The sequence below is a fragment of the Oncorhynchus mykiss genome, chromosome 25, assembly GCF_013265735.2.
Source record: "Oncorhynchus mykiss isolate Arlee chromosome 25, USDA_OmykA_1.1, whole genome shotgun sequence".
Taxonomy (NCBI): Eukaryota; Metazoa; Chordata; class Actinopteri; order Salmoniformes; family Salmonidae; genus Oncorhynchus; species Oncorhynchus mykiss.
The window spans coordinates 20,464,691-20,486,452 of record NC_048589.1 but is presented as its reverse complement, the minus strand read 5'-3'; the positions used below and the strand labels follow the sequence as shown (position 1 = coordinate 20,486,452).

At 47.3% G+C, this 21,762-nt stretch overlaps 1 protein-coding gene across 1 annotated transcript in view; it reads right to left on the bottom strand.

The window, feature by feature from the left end:
• Positions 1-21,762, bottom strand: part of LOC110505559 (echinoderm microtubule-associated protein-like 5) — a 59,221-nt gene that overhangs the window by 13,987 nt on the left and 23,472 nt on the right. The window contains exons 4-20 of the mRNA XM_021584857.2: positions 21,469-21,537; positions 14,780-14,965; positions 11,576-11,711; positions 10,744-10,945; positions 7,721-7,858; positions 7,248-7,504; positions 6,121-6,333; positions 5,858-6,025; positions 5,093-5,199; positions 4,831-4,949; positions 4,454-4,640; positions 4,091-4,196; positions 3,578-3,671; positions 1,313-1,413; positions 1,020-1,213; positions 637-748; positions 310-437 (exon numbers count right to left, since the gene is read on the bottom strand). Coding sequence (XP_021440532.2) covers positions 310-437; positions 637-748; positions 1,020-1,213; positions 1,313-1,413; positions 3,578-3,671; positions 4,091-4,196; positions 4,454-4,640; positions 4,831-4,949; positions 5,093-5,199; positions 5,858-6,025; positions 6,121-6,333; positions 7,248-7,504; positions 7,721-7,858; positions 10,744-10,945; positions 11,576-11,711; positions 14,780-14,965; positions 21,469-21,537 — 2,517 coding nt within the window. The remainder of the gene's footprint in view (positions 1-309; positions 438-636; positions 749-1,019; positions 1,214-1,312; positions 1,414-3,577; positions 3,672-4,090; positions 4,197-4,453; positions 4,641-4,830; positions 4,950-5,092; positions 5,200-5,857; positions 6,026-6,120; positions 6,334-7,247; positions 7,505-7,720; positions 7,859-10,743; positions 10,946-11,575; positions 11,712-14,779; positions 14,966-21,468; positions 21,538-21,762) is intronic.

Below are 21,762 nucleotides of genomic sequence, written 5' to 3'. Positions count from 1 at the left end.
AGGTAAAGGGAAGTGGGGATACCTAGTCAGTTGTACAACTGAATGCCTTCAACTGTAGTGTACAGTAGTTTTACAATGGTTTCCAAAGTGATGGGACAGTTCCCCTCACTGCCAGTCTGTTTGCAGGCTTTAAACCCCAAAATAATGTACCCCCAGCTGACCCCTTCATTACTGACATCTCACTGGCTCCCACAAAACCAAACGGCAAAAACCTGGCTGACACATCCCTGCTGGCCGGAGTTACAGCTGGAGCACTGCAGACAGTTGACTTTTTAATTACACTGTATGTAACTCTGTGTAACCGCTCACCTGGACCAGCAAGGTGATGGGTCCACTCTTATCCACCTCCAGAATCTCGCCATTCTTTGTCCCCACCAGTATATAACCATGACCAAGAGATATGGCACGTATGGAAGGGTTGTCCTCCAACAGCAACCCTATAGCGTGAATTATAGGATAACGTCAAAGACCTTCACTTTAACCAGGGGCAGAGGAAGCAATCTTCATTAAAGCTAAACGGATTGAGTGTTTAAATGGATTTCCACTGACTGATTCCATTGGCGTTGGAGCTATGAGCCCAGTATGTAATGTGATTGGCTCCACGGCGGCGGTATGAGAGAACGGTGGTCTTTTTACCTTTGGAGCCTGGAGCGAGGACTGCTCTCTTGATGGCGTACGTCTTGAGGCATCTCTCAAAGGTGTTGTCCCACAGAGCCACTATGCCGTCCTTCCCTCCGGTCACAAATCCCTACAGAGTGGAACATCACGAGAGAACAGGAGATAGATTAGAATCTCTCTTCTTTAATCACTCACATAGCATCTTTGTATAAAACTGACAACTGAAATAATACAATCCTAGTACTCTCTTCATTGACAATACTACACCATCAGAATTGTAATGGCACAAACAAAGAGAGAAACAGATATAGCGAGAGAGGAAGAAAGAGATAGAAACAGAGAGAGCCGTCTCTATTTGACATTTCAAATGGCCAGTGTGTTAACCCCTTCCCTTCCAGTACCTTCTCCAGGGCGTGCATACTGAAGACTGGGCCATCATGGGCTTTGACTGTCTTCACCAGGAACATGTCTCTCCAGATACAGATGTCTCCTGTGCACGTCCCCGAGAACACCATCTCCTCTGTCCAGCCATACACAGCACACATCATCGTCTCGGTCTTCCCCATGTTGCCCTTACGCCCGATCAGACCACCACCTGAAAGAAAGGTTGTGTCAGTAACTCACATGACAACACATCACACCGTTCCTCGAGACACTGCCGAGTCAACTCTCGTCTGACTTTGGGGTCTCTTACCTGTTTTATGCCAGAACTTCATATGCTTTATTCCTGCTGTGATGAGCTTGTCAGGACAGTATGGATTCACTTTGATGACGAAAATCTTATCCTTGCTTCCCCTGAAAAATGATTGCATTAATTCCATTCACACAAAAATACTGTGGATCTGAAATGGAAGAGGAATACACTTAGAAGGCAGTTAGTATACTGTGCATCTGCATAGTGTTCCTGCCACCCTCCCTAAGGGCTCTTAATCACTTCACATATGAACAATAAGGATCAGTGGCCTTTCCTGTCTGATCCAATGGAGCGTAGTGCACTCTGGGATGGCTCCTAATCACTGGCCTTTCCTGTCTGATCCAATGGAGCGTAGTGCACTCTGGGATGGCTCCTAATCACTGGCCTTTCCTGTCTGATCCAATGGAGCGTAGTGCACTCTGGGATGGCTCCCTAATCACTGGCCTTTCCTGTCTGATCCAATGGAGCGTAGTGCACTCTGGGATGGCTCCCTAATCACTGGCCTTTCCTGTCTGATCCAATGGAGCGTAGTGCACTCTGGGATGGCTCCCTAATCACTGGCCTTTCCTGTCTGGTCCAATGGAGCGTAGTGCACTCTGGGATGGCTTCCTAATCACTGGCCTTTCCTGTCTGATCCAATGGAGCGTAGTGCACTCTGGGATGGCTCCCTAATCACTGGCATTTGTGCTGCTGCATCACTACATGGCCCTCACTGAGGCCAGAGTTGTACTGATACCTACTTCATCTCTCGGTCCCTTTCAAGCTCACTGAGGCCAGAGCTGTACTGATACCTACTTCATCTCTCGATCCCTTTCAAGCTCACTGAGGCCAGAGCTGTACTGACACCTACTTCATCTCTCGATCCCTTTCAAGCTCACTGAGGCCAGAGCTGTACTGACACCTACTTCATCTCTCGATCCCTTTCAAGCTCACTGAGGCCAGAGCTGTACTGACACCTACTTCATCTCTCGATCCCTTTCAAGCTCACTGAGGCCAGAGCAGAACTGACACCTACTTCATCTCTCAATCCCTTTCAAGCCTTCTCACTCACTTCCTTCCATCCCTCTCTCTCTCTCTTTTTCCTCCCTCTACTCTATCTCTTCCCCTCACCATGCTCCTCTCCCAGCTGAGGACTAGGCAGTGCAGTGCACAAGGCAGGCTCTGTCAGGCCCCATTTCCCTCTGTCCGCCTCACTGCACTGCCCACCAGGGCCTGCAAAGGAGATTAGTGCAGCTCCAAGCTGTCTCTGAGCTGCCACGGGAGCACAGTACACAACAGCTACGGCACGCAGGCTCTAACCAGCCTGATGGAATTCCAATAGACTGTATTAAAGCTATGAATATCAAGTGCAAAGCCATAGAGGAACAAGACCAGCAAAGACTGGGAGAAATGGGGGTGTCCATATAGATGCTAGATTACTATTTTGAGGTCCTGGATATTGGATATTTGCTTGTTTGAATTGCCATTTTGATTTTACATAATTGTCTATTTCTAAACGGGCACTTTTAATTTGAGATTAGCGCCCACGGTGAATGCAGTCTGAACCCAGGTAAGATGGATTCAGGTTAAGATGGATCCGGGTTAAGATGGATCCGGGTTAAGATGGATGGGCAGGAGATCTGCTCCAGACATACACTTTAATCATTCAACTGTGAGTTGGCAGGGCCAAGTGTTCTCTATTCAGAAAGTCTGCAGGGTGGTTCCCCTCCCTCCTCTCTTTATCAATCAACCAGTGAACCCTCCTATATAAATGTCCACATTTAAAGTGGCGGTGCTCAAGTTGTCTAGAGAATTAAAGGGAAGGTTTAGATAGAGAGCATTGATGTACTTGTTGTTGTTCTCTCAGCTCTGGAGCCTGTACTGTACAATGGCCAGGGGATGGTTGAGATGCTCGACATTGCATGGCTGGACACGTATCTGTGAATCAGTGGGGCTGGATGACTAATTTATCCTGCAGGGACTACTGACCGAGTTATAGCCTGTGGACAAAGATCTCACATTTCCATGAATACAACCAAACTGAATCTGCACCAAAACTAGTATTATGAGATCAACATGTATAACACGAGCTAACTCACAGAGAAAACAGAAAACCTTCTCTGTTCTTGTTTTTCATCAGTAAGAGTGCAGTGTTCCTAAATCATGTCAACCCCCTAGGACTTATCTTGACCTTTGACCTCTCTAGTCTCTGCCTATCAAGGAGACGGCTGTTGAGATCTGAATGGCTCATCTGAGATGCCATAACAGCCACTGTACTGTACCAACCTGATGGCTGAGAGCTTCTCCCCCTTCCTCCAGTCCCAAAGGACAATGGTGTGGTTGTCATCCAGCCCCACCGAGGCCAGTCGCTTGCCATCCGCTGAGGAAGAACAACAAAACACAACTTCATTCAATGCAAAATTCACAGGGAGGCTTCTTATTTACTCTTGTTTTGTGAGGAACAGTAAACTAGCCTGCTCCCTGGTATGATCCATGGCATGTAATGGCAGCTATGCCTCGGTCTGTGGCCAATTAGTGGGAGAGAGATGAGCGCCGTTTCCTTGATGTGCCAGCCTGCCAGAGTACACTATCTCTGTAACATGTTTGTTCAGAGCGATGCTCTTAAATTGGCACAGATTTTAACTCGCCCCTCCTGTGTGAAGGAAGAGTTATTTTTCTTCATGGCTGACTGAGAATGTCAGGTTAGATTAAAGCAAAAATGGATCGTTGTTGTGTTCAATGTGTTACATTATCTGGAGAGTGTATGGAAAGCAGCTGTAAACAACTCTGGGATATTACCTGAGAAGTCCAAGGCACACACTCCCAGTTGGTGGAATCCTTTCAACACAGACAGGGGTGTCATAACCTCTGTGTCCCATACGTGGATGGAAGAGTCTCGCCCCACCTGGACAGACAGAAGAATACAATTAGCTTCCACATAATGCTTCCACTCATCCACAGCAACTTCCACACCCATTCATGACAATTCAATCGTTTTTAGCACAGTCTTGGCAGTAGGAAATCATCTTTGGTTACTCTGCACTATAAGCCTCCATCTCCCAAAGGCACCCTCAGAGGTCAGCCTCTCTACCCTTAGGCCCTGAGAAGGGTTGCTACTCTATCCCTGTCTCTGAATAGTTCATTGGTAGCAGTTCTACCTACCTGGCCTGTTGCTACATAGTCCTTGAGGGGGTGGATGGCCAGGCACAGGATGTCGTCGTCATGGCCCATGTAGAAGCGCTGGGTGTTCTGCTGTCGGTTGTACACCACCCCCACGGCCGCCACGTGGTACACCATCTCCCCTGTCTGGGTGTAGAACAGGTTGTTCCTGCAGTCGTAGCCTCTGTAGCTGGAGCACCACAACACAGGGAGCAATTATTGAGCTCGATAATAATGAATGATTCATATCAGTCACAATCTATCTCTTGCTTGTGTGATGTTTGATGGTACGTGGTGCTGCCATGGATGATGGTACGTGGTGCTGCCATGGATGATGGTATGTGGTGCTGCCATGGATGATGGTAATGAGGTGTCCTAACCCGTGGATGAAGTGTAGCTTCAACCCGCTCCCTGGTGCTCTCTCCCTCTTCTTCATGGCCACCGCACGGTGCTTCTCCTTGGACAGCTCTTTGAGCTGAGGTAGATCTTCTTTGTAAATCTGGACATGGAAACACAACATGAGGAATCTGTTAAGGTTTTTACTCAATGTAACAGCAATTGTTTTTCATATGCAATGTTCATAAATGTGTCATTTTCAAAGGCAAAGCCATCTGAGAGGAGAGCAGGTGTTGTGTCACTAACCTGCCGCCGATATGTGAGGTGTGTCTCCTGCTCGATCTCGGAGTCCATCTCAGGCACGTCTGACTGGTCCGAGTCCGACTCCTCACTGTTGGAGTCGCCCAACGTCTCTGCGGGAGAGAAGAAGACTACATCATTTCTATTCTACCACCCAGCTGCTCCCACATCAGTCTGTTCAATAGGGTTAAACACACTAATCCAGAACTAGCAGACAACCAGTATTGAGTACCATTTTAGCCAACACCAAAGTGGATCACAGAGCAATTAGTTTGCTGGGTGAAGATGACATCTCATATTCATCAAGCAAGCCTTTGAAAAGTCTTAAGTGGTGGACTGCTTGCCCTGTTCCACAGCCCTATTACTCAGACTGAGACATAAAAATGCTGATGCAGAGAGACTCGGTTGGCCGTGCCAAGACCAGGCAGTGAGTAGCCCTGGCACTGCCAGGCCGGTACCCGCTGGTCCATTAGGAAAATTAAATGGAAAGGCAGTTAGTGTGTGGTTTCACTTGACAAAGCGCAGCGCAGCTCTGAGACCATTTAGTTGAGAAACATGACTTACAAACGAGGACAAGGTTGTAGGAGCTGTACACAAACACAAAAGTGCTCGTCTATGAGCTGATGTGGAAAGCTTTTAGCTGGGATAAGGAACATCATTCAAGGGGAAGGGTCACAGACTTCGCTGCACTTCAGAGTCATATTCACATTGAGCCGGAGTGATGTTCTAGAATAGAACAGGGGCAGTAATAGAAATGGGACAGCGACGTACCTTGAGGTGCTATGTGAAGAGCTTCCTTCGACTTTCTGTCTGTGACAAACTTCCACTGGAAAACTGAGTGGTCAGCTCCACCAATGGTTATCACCCACTGGTAGTCATGTGACCACCTGGCATTGGTTATATGGGCAGAGTGACCTAAATACTTTTTAAACTTTGCACCTGGGATAGAGAGAAGAGTAGTTCCAGGTTAATTGGTGAATGCATGAACTGACAACGTCACATCAACGAATAGAGGAACTCATGGAAATCCTCACCTTTTCTTACACACGGGTACCGTAATAGTTTCACTAGTCCATAATCATCTGCGGTTACTAAAACTTGATTATTAAAGTTGGCGTCAACAGAGTTGATGTCATTGATCTCTGAGTATTTGGGCCATATTCCGTTGACCTCGGGGCCCAGCACACACGTCCACGAGGACCACTGAACCAGCTTCAGCTCTTCCCTGTTGGTGACCTCTTTACCACCTGTGCAGAAAGACAGTAATAACTCCATCGTGTGCAACTAAAGCATCAAATGAGCAGCACATTAGTCATCATGACAATGTTGTCTCATGGCCATATGTAGGGCTGGCACAATTATCGTATAACTGTGTAACCGTCAATTATGGACAATGACCAAACGAAAAAGAATAAACATCATAATCGTCTCAATACATTCATATTAGAAGGGGGAGGGGATTCAAATGTATTTTCAAGTAGATACACAGTAGTTTACACAACACAGTAGTTTACACAACACAGTAGTTTACACAACTCAGTAGTTTACACAACACAGTAGTTTACACAACTCAGTAGTTTACACAACTCAGTAGTTTACACAACACAGTAGTTTACACAACACAGTAGTTTACACAACTCAGTAGTTTACACAACACAGTAGTTTACACAACACAGTAGTTTACACAACACAGTAGTTTACACAACTCAGTAGTTTACACAACACAGTAGTTTACACAACACAGTAGTTTACACAACAGCAACTGAACATTTTTACATGAAGTTGGTAAAGTTGTTCATCATTTTACAACAGGGCGGCACAGTCAAGAGGAGAAGCTGCATTTCCAAAAGTTCCAAGCAGTCAAAACCATTTGTTTTTGAGCCAGGGGTGTCACCAAGGCTGTGTTATATGTACTAGCTCATTGTCAAAGATGGCCAATTGAATGACAATTAACCGTTACCCAAAACTCCACAATCGTCACAACCCTAGCCCTACAACAAGGCATACATTACACGTATAGCTGTTGAATATCATTAATAACAGTGTAGAAACGACACAAGAGAAATCCTGTCTTAGCCGGTGCATTTTCCTTCCCATAGAGAACAAGGCTCTTCACAGTGTCATTTATCGACATGCTGAGACGTCTCATCGACAGACTTACTTGGCATCCTGTAGAAGAGCCTCTTTCTGTTGCCGTCATTGGTCTGCAGATACTTGCTGTCTGTGGACCAGTCCATGTGTGTGATGAAGCTAGTGGAGCCGATGCACTCTCCCACCTTCTTGTACCTCTGCACCACGCCGTAGATGTCTACAGAGTTATCATTGGAGCCCACGGCCAGGTGAGCTCCGTCAGGAGAGTACTTCAGCTCATGGATGGCCTCCTTCCTGTCTTTGATGTGGACCACCTCTGTCATATCTCTGTGGAGTGGGAGGACGTTACTGGAAAGGTCATTCACTATATTATTTAAATAAGAAACAACCATTCTCTAATAAAATTGAGTATCCAAGCATCCACTAACTTGTCATATTGTTCATGAGTAATGAAATTGCAAAAAAAGGAAGTTAACATGAAGTTCATACCAAGCTAATCAGAAAAAAATCTGATGTGCCCTTTGACCTCTGCCCTGTACTCACCTGACCCGTAGGACGGTGAAGGAGCCGTCCTTCATGCCCAGCGCCAGGTGAATGCCGTCCGTGCTCACAGCTGCACAGCGGATAGGTTCCTCCATATTACAGCGAGCTATCAGCGCATGATCTATAAGGCTCCATATTCTACAGAGACAGAGACAGAGGGAGAGACAGAGAGAGGGAGAGCCAGAGACAGAGGGAGAGACAGAGGGAGAGACAGAGAAAAAGACAGGGAGAGACAGAGGGAGAGACAGAGAGAGGGAGAGACAGAGGGAGAGACAGAGAGAGGGAGAGACAGAGAAAAAGACAGGGAGAGACAGAGGGAGAGACAGAGAGAGGGAGAGACAGAGAGAGGGAGAGACAGAGAAAAAGACAGGGAGAGACAGAGAGAGGGAGAGACAAAGACAGGGAGAGACATAGGGAGAGATAGAGGGAAGGAGAGATAGAGGGAGAGACAGAGAGAGGGAGAGACAGAGACAAAGGGAGAGACAGAGACAAAGACAGGGAGAGACAGAGGGAGAGACAGAGAGAGGGAGAGACAGAGACAGAGACAACGGGAGAGACAGAGGGAGAGACAGAGAAAAAGACAGGGAGAGACAGAGAGAGGGAGAGACAGAGAGAGAGAGAGGGAGAGACAGAGAGAGGGAGAGACAGAGAGAGGGAGAGACAGAGAGAGGGAGAGACAGAGAAAAAGACAGGGGGAGACAGAGGGAGAGACAGAGAGAGGGAGAGACAAAGACAGGGAGAGACATAGGGAGAGATAGAGGGAGAGACAGAGAGAGGGAGAGACAGAGACAAAGGGAGAGACAGAGAAAAAGACAGGGAGAGACAGAGGGAGCGACAGAGACAGAGACAACGGGAGAGACAGAGAGAGGGAGAGACAGAGACAGAGACAACGGGAGAGACAGAGGGAGAGACAGAGAAAAAGACAGGGAGAGACAGAGAGAGGGAGAGACAGAGAGAGGGAGAGACAGAGAGGGAGAGAGACAGAGACAGAGAGAGGGAGAGACAGAGACAGAGAGAGGGAGAGACAGAGAGAGGGAGAGACAGAGAGAGGGAGAGACAGAGAAAAATACAGGAAGAGACAGAGGGAGAGACAGAGAGAGGGAGAGACAGAGAAAAAGACAGGGAGAGACAGAGGGAGAGACAGAGAGGGAGAGACAAAGACAGGGAGAGACATAGGGAGAGATAGAGGGAGAGACAGAGAGAGGGAGAGACAGAGACAAAGGGAGAGACAGAGGGAGCGACAGAGAAAAAGACAGGGAGAGACAGAGGGAGCGACAGAGAAAAAGACAGGGAGAGACAGAGGGAGAGACAGAAAGAGGGAGAGACAGAGACAGCGACAATGGGAGAGACAGAGGGAGAGACAGAGAGAGGGAGAGACAGAGAGAGACAGAGACAGAGAGAGGGAGAGACAGAGAGAGGGAGAGACAGAGAGAGGGAGAGACCGAGAGAGGGAGAGACCGAGAGAGGGAGAGACCGAGAGAGGGAGAGACAGAGAGAGGGAGAGACAGAGAGAGGGAGAGGGAGAGAGAGGGAGAGACAGAGACAGGGAGAGGGAGAGACAGAGAGAGGGAGAGACAGAGAGAGGGAGAGACAGAGAGAGGGAGAGACAGAGGGAGAGACAGAGAGAGGGAGAAACAAAGACAGGGAGAGACAGAGGGAGAGGGAGAGGGAGAGGCAAAGACAGGGAGATAAAGAGGGAGCGACAGAGAAAAAGACAGGGAGAGACAGAGGGAGAGACAGCGAGAGGGAGAGACAGAGACAACGGGAGAGAGAGACAGAGACAACGGGAGAGACAGAGACAAAGACAGGGAGAGACAGAGGGAGCGACAGAGAAAAAGACAGGGAGAGACAGAGACAGAGACAACGGGAGAGACAGAGACAAAGACAGGGAGAGACAGGGGGAGCGACAGAGAAAAAGACAGGGAGAGACAGAGGGAGAGGGAGAGACAGAGATAAAGGGAGAGACAGAGACAGAGACAACGGGAGAGACAGAGACAGAGGGAGAGACATAGGGAGATACAGAGAGAGGGAGAGACAGAGATAAATGGAGAGACAGAGACAGCGGGAGAGACAGAGAGACAACGGGAGAGACAGAAAATGACAGCGAGAGACAGAGGGAGAGAGAGAGATAGAGGGAGAGACAGAGAGAGACAGAGAGAGACAGAGAGAGACAGAGAGAGGGAGAGACAGAGAGAGGGTGAGACAGAGGGAGAGACAGAGAGACAACGGGAGAGACAGAAAATGACAGCGAGAGACAGAGGGAGAGAGAGAGATAGAGGGAGAGACAGAGAGAGAGACAGAGGGAGAGGGAGAGACAGAGGGAGAGACAGAGACGGAGGATGACACAAAGTGAGAGACAGAGGAAGAGACAAAGGGAGAGACAGAGGGAGAGACAGAGACAAAGGGAGAGACAGAGGGAGAGACAGAGGGAGAGGGAGAGACAGAGACAAAGGGAAGACAAAGGGAGAGACAGAGACAGAGGGAGAGACAGGGGGAGAGACAGGGGGAGAGAGAGACAGAGGGAGAGGCAGACAGAGACAGAGACAGATGGAGAGACAGACAGAGGGAGAGACAGAGGGAGAGACAGAGGCATAGACAGAGGAAGAGACAGAGACAGAGGGAGAGGCAGACAGAGACAGAGGGAGAGACAGAGGGAGAGACAGAGACAGAGGGAGAAACAGAGACAGAGGGAGAGGCAGACAGAGACAGAGGGAGAGACAGATGGAGAGACAGACAGAGGGAGAGACAGAGGGAGAGAGAGTGGGCGAGAGAGACAGAGGGAGAGGCAGAGACAGAGACAGAGGAAGAGACAGAGACAGAGGGAGAGACAGCTTTGTAAGTACTCATGTGGGTCCAATTCCTTAATGAACCATTTAAGTACCTGAATATGTGTACCTGTATATATACATTGCTTTGGACACACCAGATCATTGAGGGTAACTGCATTTGTGGGAGGGATACTGTAGTTCTAATGAGCATAAACTAATCCTAGGGTTTGACAGTGGTTGTGCTTGGTCACCCACCTGACTGAACGGTCATCGCTGCCGGTCATGGCCAGGGGCTTGGTGGGGTGCACTGCCAGCGCCCACAGCTCCCCCTCACAGTGACCCTGCATGATGAGGAAGGGCTTGGTGCGATCGTGGACCACCACCTCAAATATCTCACTGTCCTGGGTGCCCACCAAGATGTGATCTCCTCGCCAACACACGCTGCGCACTGACAACCCTGCCAACACACACACACACACACACATGCACAAACAGTTAATAAATAAAAACATTCAGACAGACACCTACACACAGAGTGGCTGTTAGAAACAGAACAGGACAGAAGGAATACAAGAGGACTACACAGTCTATTAGTTGTTATGGAGACAGTGTAGTTGGCGGTCTCTGGGGTAAGAAGGAATTGAGGTAGCTATATACAGTATATTCATACATATTCATATACTGTACATACATAAATATGTATACGAGTAATAGAATAAGACTTTGGACTGAATAACCAACAGGGGGAATGGAAAAACACAACACATAAGAACAGAGGTAGTACTCTGATTGTCCAGTGCCCTGCTCACTGTTACCCACCTCCACTATTTTCACCTCTAGCTACAGTTAGGCCCAAGACCACAAATCAAGCGAAAGAAGGAAGAAAGGAAACAACTATTAGTCCCTAGAATACATCCTCTAGAAGTAATGGAAAGGGCTCTAGAGGCATACAAAAAGGCCTGTACTATCAAACAGCATGAGAAGAACACACTGGTTCATTTAATGACTCAGTGCACATTGGCATCCTGTGGACTGGCTCTGTGTGGGGTTAGAGAAGAGGAGAGTAGATGAGGGAGTTGTATGTCACCTTTATATCCCTGGTCTGTTTCCCTGAGATCGATAACAGTGATGGGTTTGAAGTTGAGATCCCACAGCCGGACACAGCCGTCCCGGCCCCCCGTGGCAAAGCCCTCCTCACAGGCATTCATGCTGAAAATCCCAGACTGGAAGAAAAGACAGTCTGTCAGTGGGGATGTGCACCACAAATGAACAAGACAGCCCAGCGGTACAGCAGCTAGCGACAGCCCTGCTGCAGCCGACACGTGTCTGACAAGGCTTTCACAATTAGAAACTAGCCGCTGCGTGAAGAGATAACACAACGGTGCGTTACAGTTAGAAACTAGCCGCTGCGTGAAGAGATAACACAACGGTGCGTTACAGTTAGAAACTAGCCGCTGCGTGAAGAGATAACACAACGGTGCGTTACAGTTAGAAACTAGCCGCTGCGTGAAGAGATAACACAACGGTGCGTTACAGTTAGAAACTAGCCGCTGCGTGAAGAGATAACACAACGGTGTGTTACAGTTAGAAACTAGCCGCTGCGTGAAGAGATAACACAACGGTGCATCACAGTTAGAAACTAGCCGCTGCGTGAAGAGATAACACAACGGTGCGTTACAGTTAGAAACTAGCCGCTGCGTGAAGAGATAACACAACGGTGCGTTACAGTTAGAAACTAGCCGCTGCGTGAAGAGATAACACAACGGTGCGTTACAGTTAGAAACTAGCCGCTGCGTGAAGAGATAACACAACGGTGCGTTACAGTTAGAAACTAGCCGCTGCGTGAAGAGATAACACAACGGTGCGTTACAGTTAGAAACTAGCCGCTGCGTGAAGAGATAACACAACGGTGCGTTACAGTTAGAAACTAGCCGCTGCGTGAAGAGATAACACAACGGTGTGTTACAGTTAGAAACTAGCCGCTGCGTGAAGAGATAACACAACGGTGCATCACAGTTAGAAACTAGCCGCTGCGTGAAGAGATAACACAACGGTGCGTTACAGTTAGAAACTAGCCGCTGCGTGAAGAGATAACACAACGGTGCGTTACAGTTAGAAACTAGCCGCTGCGTGAAGAGATAACACAACGGTGCGTTACAGTTAGAAACTAGCCGCTGCGTGAAGAGATAACACAACGGTGCGTTACAGTTAGAAACTAGCCGCTGCGTGAAGAGATAACACAACGGTGCATTACAGTTAGAAACTAGCCGCTGCGTGAAGAGATAACACAACGGTGCGTTACAGTTAGAAACTAGCCGCTGCGTGAAGAGATAACACAACGGTGCATCACAGTTAGAAACTAGCCGCTGCGTGAAGAGATAACACAACGGTGCGTTACAGTTAGAAACTAGCCGCTGCGCGAAGAGATAACACAACGGTGCGTTACAGTTAGAAACTAGCCGCTGCGTGAAGAGATAACACAACGGTGCGTTACAGTTAGAAACTAGCCGCTGCGTGAAGAGATAACACAACGGTGCGTTACAGTTAGAAACTAGCCGCTGCGTGAAGAGATAACACAACGGTGCGTTACAGTTAGAAACTAGCCGCTGCGTGAAGAGATAACACAACGGTGCGTTACAGTTAGAAACTAGCCGCTGCGTGAAGAGATAACACAACGGTGCGTTACAGTTAGAAACTAGCCGCTGCGTGAAGAGATAACACAACGGTGCGTTACAGTTAGAAACTAGCCGCTGCGCGAAGAGATAACACAACGGTGCGTTACAGTTAGAAACTAGCCGCTGCGTGAAGAGATAACACAACGGTGCATCACAGTTAGAAACTAGCCGCTGCGTGAAGAGATAACACAACGGTGCGTTACAGTTAGAAACTAGCCGCTGCGCGAAGAGATAACACAACGGTGCGTTACAGTTAGAAACTAGCCGCTGCGTGAAGAGATAACACAACGGTGCGTTACAGTTAGAAACTAGCCGCTGCGTGAAGAGATAACACAACGGTGCGTTACAGTTAGAAACTAGCCGCTGCGTGAAGAGATAACACAACGGTGCATCACAGTTAGAAACTAGCCGCTGCGTGAAGAGATAACACAACGGTGCGTTACAGTTAGAAACTAGCCGCTGCGCGAAGAGATAACACAACGGTGCGTTACAGTTAGAAACTAGCCGCTGCGTGAAGAGATAACACAACGGTGTGTTACAGTTAGAAACTAGCCGCTGCGTGAAGAGATAACACAACGGTGCGTTACAGTTAGAAACTAGCCGCTGCGTGAAGAGATATCACAACGGTGCGTTACAGTTAGAAACTAGCCGCTGCGTGAAGAGATAACACAACGGTGCGTTACAGTTAGAAACTAGCCGCTGCGTGAAGAGATAACACAACGGTGCGTTACAGTTAGAAACTAGCCGCTGCGTGAAGAGATATCACAACGGTGCGTTACAGTTAGAAACTAGCCGCTGCGTGAAGAGATAACACAACGGTGCGTTACAGTTAGAAACTAGCCGCTGCGTGAAGAGATAACACAACGGTGCGTTACAGTTAGAAACTAGCCGCTGCGTGAAGAGATAACACAACGGTGCGTTACATCAAGCGCTAGAACCATTGTTTTTTTCCCAACTTATTGGCAGGCTCCGGGGGCCACCTGCTGTGCAACACAGTGACTGAAGCAGACTGTGTGGAGTGTAGAGGACAGACATGGACCAACGTAGAGGGCCCTTCCCCCACCGATCCAGACCTGCATGCAGCTGTTGAACTCACAGATATCATTTCATCCCGAGAAGTAAACGGCTGATTCATTTCACTGAGGAAAATAAGAGAGAGCCAAAGAGGCTACATGACATGGTGTCACCCTGCTAAACCGGTCCTCTTGTATGCTGGCATCAGGCTAAATAAACCATGCTGTATAGACGGAGGAGTTGATCAGTCGCATGTTGGACATGGATGATGACCGGTTTAATCATCCACTGGTCAGCACTAAGGTGGGTGTAGGCAGGCAGGCAGGCAGGCAGGCAGGCAGGCAGGCAGGCAGGCAGGCAGGCAGGCAGGCAGGTAGGCAGGCAGGCAGACAGACAGACAGACACATGTGGGGGCTGTAGCAGAATGCAAGCCTGAGCTGCATAGCATGACATCTCTTGATTTGAGAAGAGTCTGCTGCTTAGCATTCCCCAAACTACATCCCACTACTGACAGGGGTGACACATAAACAAGAGACACCACCAGGAAGTGAGGCAGAACTAAAGCTGATTTGAAGTTAGAACCAACAACCACACACACTTACTCCATGGGCTCCTTGGACTGTCCGGATCAGGTTGATGCCCTTCCAGACGTAGATGTCACCGTTCAAGGCACCTGAATATGTGACCTCATCTCTGGCACAGGCCAGACAGAGGATGGTTTGGAGATCTCCCGTTTTGCCAAAAACTCCTCGCTTAGGGGTCAGGGCGTTGCCACATAAGCTCCAAAACTGAACGCAGAAACAAACAGGGGAGACAAAAGAGAAGACTGAGTTTAACGGGTGGCTAATAAATAAATCAACCAACTCATTTTACCTGAGAGTCATACATTAATAATATTATACAAAAACATTATCTAGCATGGAAACAAGGCTGCAGCATTTTAACTTGTGAACATTAGTTTAATGTTGCAAAGTAAAGTACAAGGTCTATACAAAATGACAAAGACAAACACTGGGATCACATTGCGCACGTAACTGCATGTAACATCTCAATTTGCATGCACACCCACCCAGACACACACACACACACAGATCCATCTCCATACACAAACTAAAATCTAACCTTACACACAAAGGCTCAAATCTAAATCCCTCACCAAGTCCACAGTGGCGAACCCACGCTGGAGGTCAGAGCTGTAATCAGCTGATCAGCATGCAGACACACCCTGCCTCAGGGCAGGTATCACCATCACACACAGTCTCCACCACCACTGGTCACTATCAAGCCCAGGCCCACCATAGTTCATGAACAAGGTCATTGGGATGCACGGGCACATTCCAGACCGCGGAGAGCCGCTTTGTCTGCTTGACGAGGAGATGAAAGGAAAAAGTTGAGTGTGTGTTGGGTTTCCTATGCCCAGACACTGGCACCGTGACACGTGTCAGAGCACAGAGAGATGCACTCGTCAAAGGGAGCAGCTGGAACATGACAGCCTTTTTCATTTCCTGCCTTAGGAGGATGTCTCTCATGCCAATGTTTATCCCCCTAGCTTTAGCTAGAGCTTGGATCTCTGTTCATTTGTAAAATGCCTACAGGTGTAATCATGATGCATTATACATGCAGGCTTTAAGTAAACCAACTTCCAAACAACCTTTGAGTTTGATGTAGATAGTAGCAATATCCCAACACTGAGGGTACTAAGTGCAGTGTAGTGTGTCCTACGTATCAGACGAGAAGAGAGCTGTACGTCTGTAGAGCTAAGATAGGATCCAGGGATGAGCTCTGGTACCAGCCCAGCCGGTGAGAGCATCACTAACACTGTTGAGGGAGAGAGGGCCAGTGTGTTAATAGGAGGGATTGATTATCACAGGCCAGCATCATCAGCTCCACTACACAGCCTGAGGTCCTGGGACACCACAGGGGAGGATGTTCTTAATCCTGTTGGGGAAGTCAAGCCAGAAAGTTGTTCCCAGGAAGAGAGTGGGTGCTTGGCGTGAGGGCAGGTCGTGTTGAGTTGTGTGGTCATAATGGTGCCGCTCAGCCTCAGCCTGTTGTGGAGGCAGGCAGTGGGAATGGAGGCGGCGCGAGTGGGCGCCTGGCTGGCCCTGCCTGCCTGGGTCTGATAAGACAGGGACACGCAGGCCGCGGCTAATCCCCTCACTGCTCTAAATTACTGCTGAGAGGAGACGAGAGGCTGGAGGGTTTATAATGAGACCAAAGGAGGGGGGGGGGGGGGGGGGGGGGGGGGGGGGGAGAGAGAGAGAGAGAGAGAGAGACTGAGCTAGTGAGAGAGAGTATGAGTGAGAGAGAGCCGCAGTGACAGCGGAAACACTTCAATTCTGCTAAAGAATAACAAGTAAAACCACTCTCTTTAAAAGCAGAGATAGCAGCAAGACCAGACGATCCTCCCCAGCCAGGACTTAGGCTGGCCACAATGAGTCATAAAGAAGATGAAGGGAAAAGAGAGGAGGATGCTCTAGCTAACAGTGCCCAGCCCAGGATCTGCAGAATGTCAGTAATCAGTAACATGGCCACGTGCACAACAGAACCTTCCTGCACAACTTCTCCAGGGAAAACCTTTTAATGTTATCAAAGTTGAGAGGGTGTAATCCATCAGTCAGGGCAGGCAGGCACCAAACTCCACCCCCCCCCCCCCTCACCACACCATTCCCCCTCTCTGCTTGCCGCTCATAACCACCACAGTGACTCTCAATGTCATGGCATTGAGGCCTTGACTGAGCATTATAGAACTGATTGACTGACTGGCTTATTATTCATTTTACAGCAATGACTGACTCAGTGTAATGATACTTGCTGACTGAGTTGTGTCAGGGCAGTGGTGTAAAGTAAGTACTACTTAAGAAGTTGTTGGGGGTATCTGTTCTATTTTTGACTACTTTTACTTCACTACATTCCTTAAGATTATTGTACTTTTTAACTCCATACATTTCACGGACAGCCAAAAGTACTAGTTACATTTTGAACGTAACTAGAAAAATAGTCCAATTCATGCAATTATCAAGAGAACATCCCTGGTCATCTCTACTGCCTGTGATCTGGCGGACTCACTAAACACACATGCTTTGTTTGTAAATGATATCTGAGTGTTGGAGTGTTCTCCTGGCTTTCTGTAAATAAAATAAATTCAATTAAAAATGGTGCCATCTGGTTTGCGTGATACTTAAGTATATTTTAAACCAAATACTTTCAGACTTTTCCTCAAGTAGTATTTTACTGGGTGACTTTTACTTCAGTCATTTTCTATGAAGGTATCTTTACTTTTACTCAAGTATGACAGTTGGGTACTTTTTCCACCACTATGTCAGGGTCCTGCCGGAGGAGGCTCTGAAATCATCCCACCCTACTGCTTAACATCCCTCTTCACATGACTGCCTCTCTTTTCTGCCTGTCTAGATCTTTAACATTTCAAGTTCTCCTTCAATCAATCAAATGTATTTATAAAGCCCTTTTTACATCAGCCGATGTCAAAGTGATGTACAGAAACCCAGCCTAAACAATGCAGGTGTAGAAGCACAGTGGCAAGGAAAATCTCCCTAGAAAGGCCGGAACATAGGAAGAAACCTAGAGAGGAACCAGGCTCTGGAGGGGTGGCAAGTCCTCTTCTGGCTGTACCGGGTAGAGATTATAACAGTACATGGCCAAGATGTTCAAACGTTCATAGATGACCAGCAAGGTCAAATAATAATCATCACAGTGGTTGTAGAGGGTGCAACAGGTCAGCTCCTTAACAGCTCAGCGCAGAATGGGTGTGTTAGTGTGCTCATGTGTATAGGAATGTGTGTATGTGCACATTGGATGCCACCCTCATGATGGGAAAACAGAGTGCAAATGATGAAAGACACGGCAGGATCTCCTTAAATCAACAGTAAACATGTCGTCCCTCACAAATGTCAAAATCAGGCCAGTGGTGTCTGTAATATTGCGTGTGACTAGCATACATACAGTTGATTACCACAGCACCCCCCTTTGGCCAATCAGTGTAATTATGTCTCTATGACAAGATGCATCATTCACCCAAATCTTGTTAAAATCGGGCCAGCGGTGTCTGAGATATTGTGTTGGTTAGCTAGATTAATATCCCTGAACATGTGTACCAAATTTCATCACTCTGAGTCAAACAGATCAAGAGATATAAACATGTGTCCGTTATAGCACCACCGTGTTGTCAATATGAATGTTGTTGCATATGCTGAGTCTAAACAGTGTTTGCAACATGTGTACACATTTATGTTACAATACAAATATCCTTGACTGATTTATATGCATTTATGTGCCAGACCACACCCACATGAATGTTTATTGGTCAATAGCGTTTTAGGTACTCGTCTGGAAAATATTGCCTTGAGAGACCTTTGTCCAGATGCCACATATCAAGATTTGTGCCAGAAAACAATCACAAAATTCTGAATAGCAGAAAGTCAATCATGGTGGACCTGAGGGATCCCTGAGGGAAATGTGTTCCTTGTGAGGAGAGGGACCTACGTACCAAATTACTTTAGGTCAAATGGGGTGGGGAGCGTGATCTTTATAGCGCCACCTTCTGGCCAATCAGTATAATTGTGTAAATGCCAGATCTCTACAGCAAGAAGCATCATTCACCCAAGTTTTGTCAAAATTGGGCCAGTGTTGTCTGTGACTAACGTACGAATGTACTAATGTACCAAGGGACGGAGACAGATACACAGTCCCCTCCCAGACTTCATCGTGGGGGACAACTAATCATCTAACAGCCAGACGTGTGCGTGTCTGCAAGTCCCAGGCACAGGGCTGCTAAGCAAATGTCACAGTCAAAGCCAAATCAAATGACCTTTTGATCGCAAAAGGATTTTAGCTAATGGTGGATCCTCTTGCTTCCCTCTTGTCTTTTGTGTTGAAGTGGGGGCAGCAGACAGTCCCAGAGACTGTGTTTTTCTGGGACTATAGTGAGGGGATTATTGGGGCTAAATCTGCTGGATGCATTGAGTGCTATAATCGCTGAGTGAGCACAGGGCTGGGGAGCAGATGTCACACGGTCCGCAGGGTAAAGGCTCGGGAATTATGTGGGACGATTGCTGGATTGCCTTGGCATCATGAGATAGAAAGAGAGGGAGAGAAAGACAAAGAGAGAGAGAGACATGGAAAGGGAAAAAGAGTGAGAGGGGGAAGGGAGAGAAAGAGCACGGGCGCGCGAGAGAGAGAGAGAGAGAGAGAGAGAGAGAGAGAGAGGATTGGTTTGCTGCACTGGGGTCCGTGCATGGGGTTGTGAGAGAGTAGAGGTATTATCATGAGGGAATGGGGTGGGGGAGACACCAGGCAAAGAGGGTGGAGAGTCATCATTGAGATCCACGTCTCATAAGAAATACTAAACATATGTCAAAGAGGATAGCACCTCCATATTACAGATAAGGTAGATCAATTCCTATCCCAATGATGAACACACAATCGAACACAGAAGCACACTGAACTAAATGAAAAATATTTTATGAACGCAGAAGTTCCCTGTGATAGGATACCTATCTCAAGACAACAATTTGGTCTAAATTTCATCTGGGGAATAGTGTTTAATGACCATTCAAGGGGAACACCGTGAATCTAATGCAAGGTGTTTGCAGAGATATGAGTGCTTCATTAAAGACAGTAGTTTGTATAGAGAAATGTAAAGCTGAATGTGGAGAACTGAAAGGGAAACATGTCCATATAGCCACGGCTGAATTCTCCTTTAAAAATAAGAAATTGTTCCTCCTCTGCAGTCCACATTAATAGAGATGAACTTGAAAAGAGAGAATTCTATGAGTCATTGCCTGTCCTACTTACGTTATGGATTAATAGTCATAAACTCCAGAATAAAAGTCATTTGCATATATCACTTAGGGCTTTGATATGATCATGATACAGCAAAGAAGATAGAGAGAAAAGGAGAGCATTACCGTTAAATTCTTTGCCAAACTTTTTGAAAACATTATGCTAGTAAGACATCATACCTTTTGAAAATCAGACTAGTTATGTGCAACATACACGACCAAAAGTATGTGGACACCCGCTCGTCGAAAACATCTCATTCCAAAATCATGGACATTAACATAGAGTTGGTCCCCCTTTGCTGCTATAACAGCCTCCACTCTTCTGGGAAGGCTTTACACTAGATGTTGGAACATTCCTGCGGGGACTTGCTTCCATTCAGCCAAGAGCATTAGTGAGGTCAGGCACTGATGTTGGGCGATAGGCCTGGCTCACAGTCGGCGTTGCAATCCATCCCAAAGGTGTTCGATGGGGTTGAGGTCAAGGCTCTGTGCAGGCCAGTCAAGTTCTTCCACACCAATCTCGACAAACCATTTCTGTATGGACCTCGCTTTGTGCAGGGAGGCATTGTGATGCTAAAACAGGATAGGGGCATTCCCCAAACTGTTGCCACAAAGAAGGAAGCATAGAATCGTCTAGAATGTCATTGTATGCTGTAGCGTTAAGATTTCCCTTCACTGGAACTAAGGGGCATAGCCCGAACCATGAAAAACAGTCCCAGACCATTATTCCTCATCCACCAAACATTACAGTCGGCACTACGCATTGGGGCAGGTAGCGTTCTCCTGGCATCCGCCAAACCCAGATTTGTCCGTCAGACTGCTAGATGGTGAAGCGTGATTTATCACTCGAGAGAACGTGTTTCTACTGCTCCAGAGTCCAATGGCGGCGAGCTTTACCTCTCCAGCCGACAATACCTCTCCAGCCGATGCTTGGCATTGTGCATGGTGATCTTAGGCTTGTGTGCGGCTGCTTGTCCATGGAAACACATTTCATGAAGCTCCCGACAAACAGTTATTGTGCTGAAGATGTTCCAAACTGCCTCTGGAAGCTCGGTAGTGAGTGTTGCAAACGAGGACAGATGCTTTAGCTTGTGTGGCCTACTACATTTCCACTTCACAATAACAGCACTTACAGTTGACCAGCGCAGCTCTTACAGGGCAGAAATGTAATTAACTAACTTGTTGAAAAGGTGGCATCCTATGAAAGCGCCACGTTGAAAGTTACTGAGCTCTTCATTAAGGCCAATCTACAGGCAATGTATGTCTATGGAGATTGCATGGCGGTGTGCTCAATTTTATACACCTGTCAGCAACGGGTTTGGCTGAAATAGCCGAATCCACCCATTTGAAGGGGTGTCCACATACTTTCCTATATATAGTGTATCTGTGTGTGCTAAATATCCAACCAATTCTAGATCCAAACACACCTTGACAGCTGAGGGCCTTGAGTAAGCCAGTTTTGTAAGGTATGACCTTGATTTAAACAGTACCTTGATATGTTTGACACCACAGCTAACAAGCTTGCTTGGCTGGTACAAGTCCCATGATATGTCAAATATCTGTGGGAAAGATGACATGGTAAGTTTAACTATGTACAATTAAATGCATAACATACCGTGCAACAAATTAGTTTACAACACTTTTGATGTCATCTTCAATTAACGTCATTGTACAAGGCTTCACACAAAAACTTAAGGTGTGGCAGTGTGTGTATGCCTTTGTCTGTGTGAGTCTTTGTGTGTTGGTTGAGTAAAAAAATAACACAGCAGCATACATATCTTCTT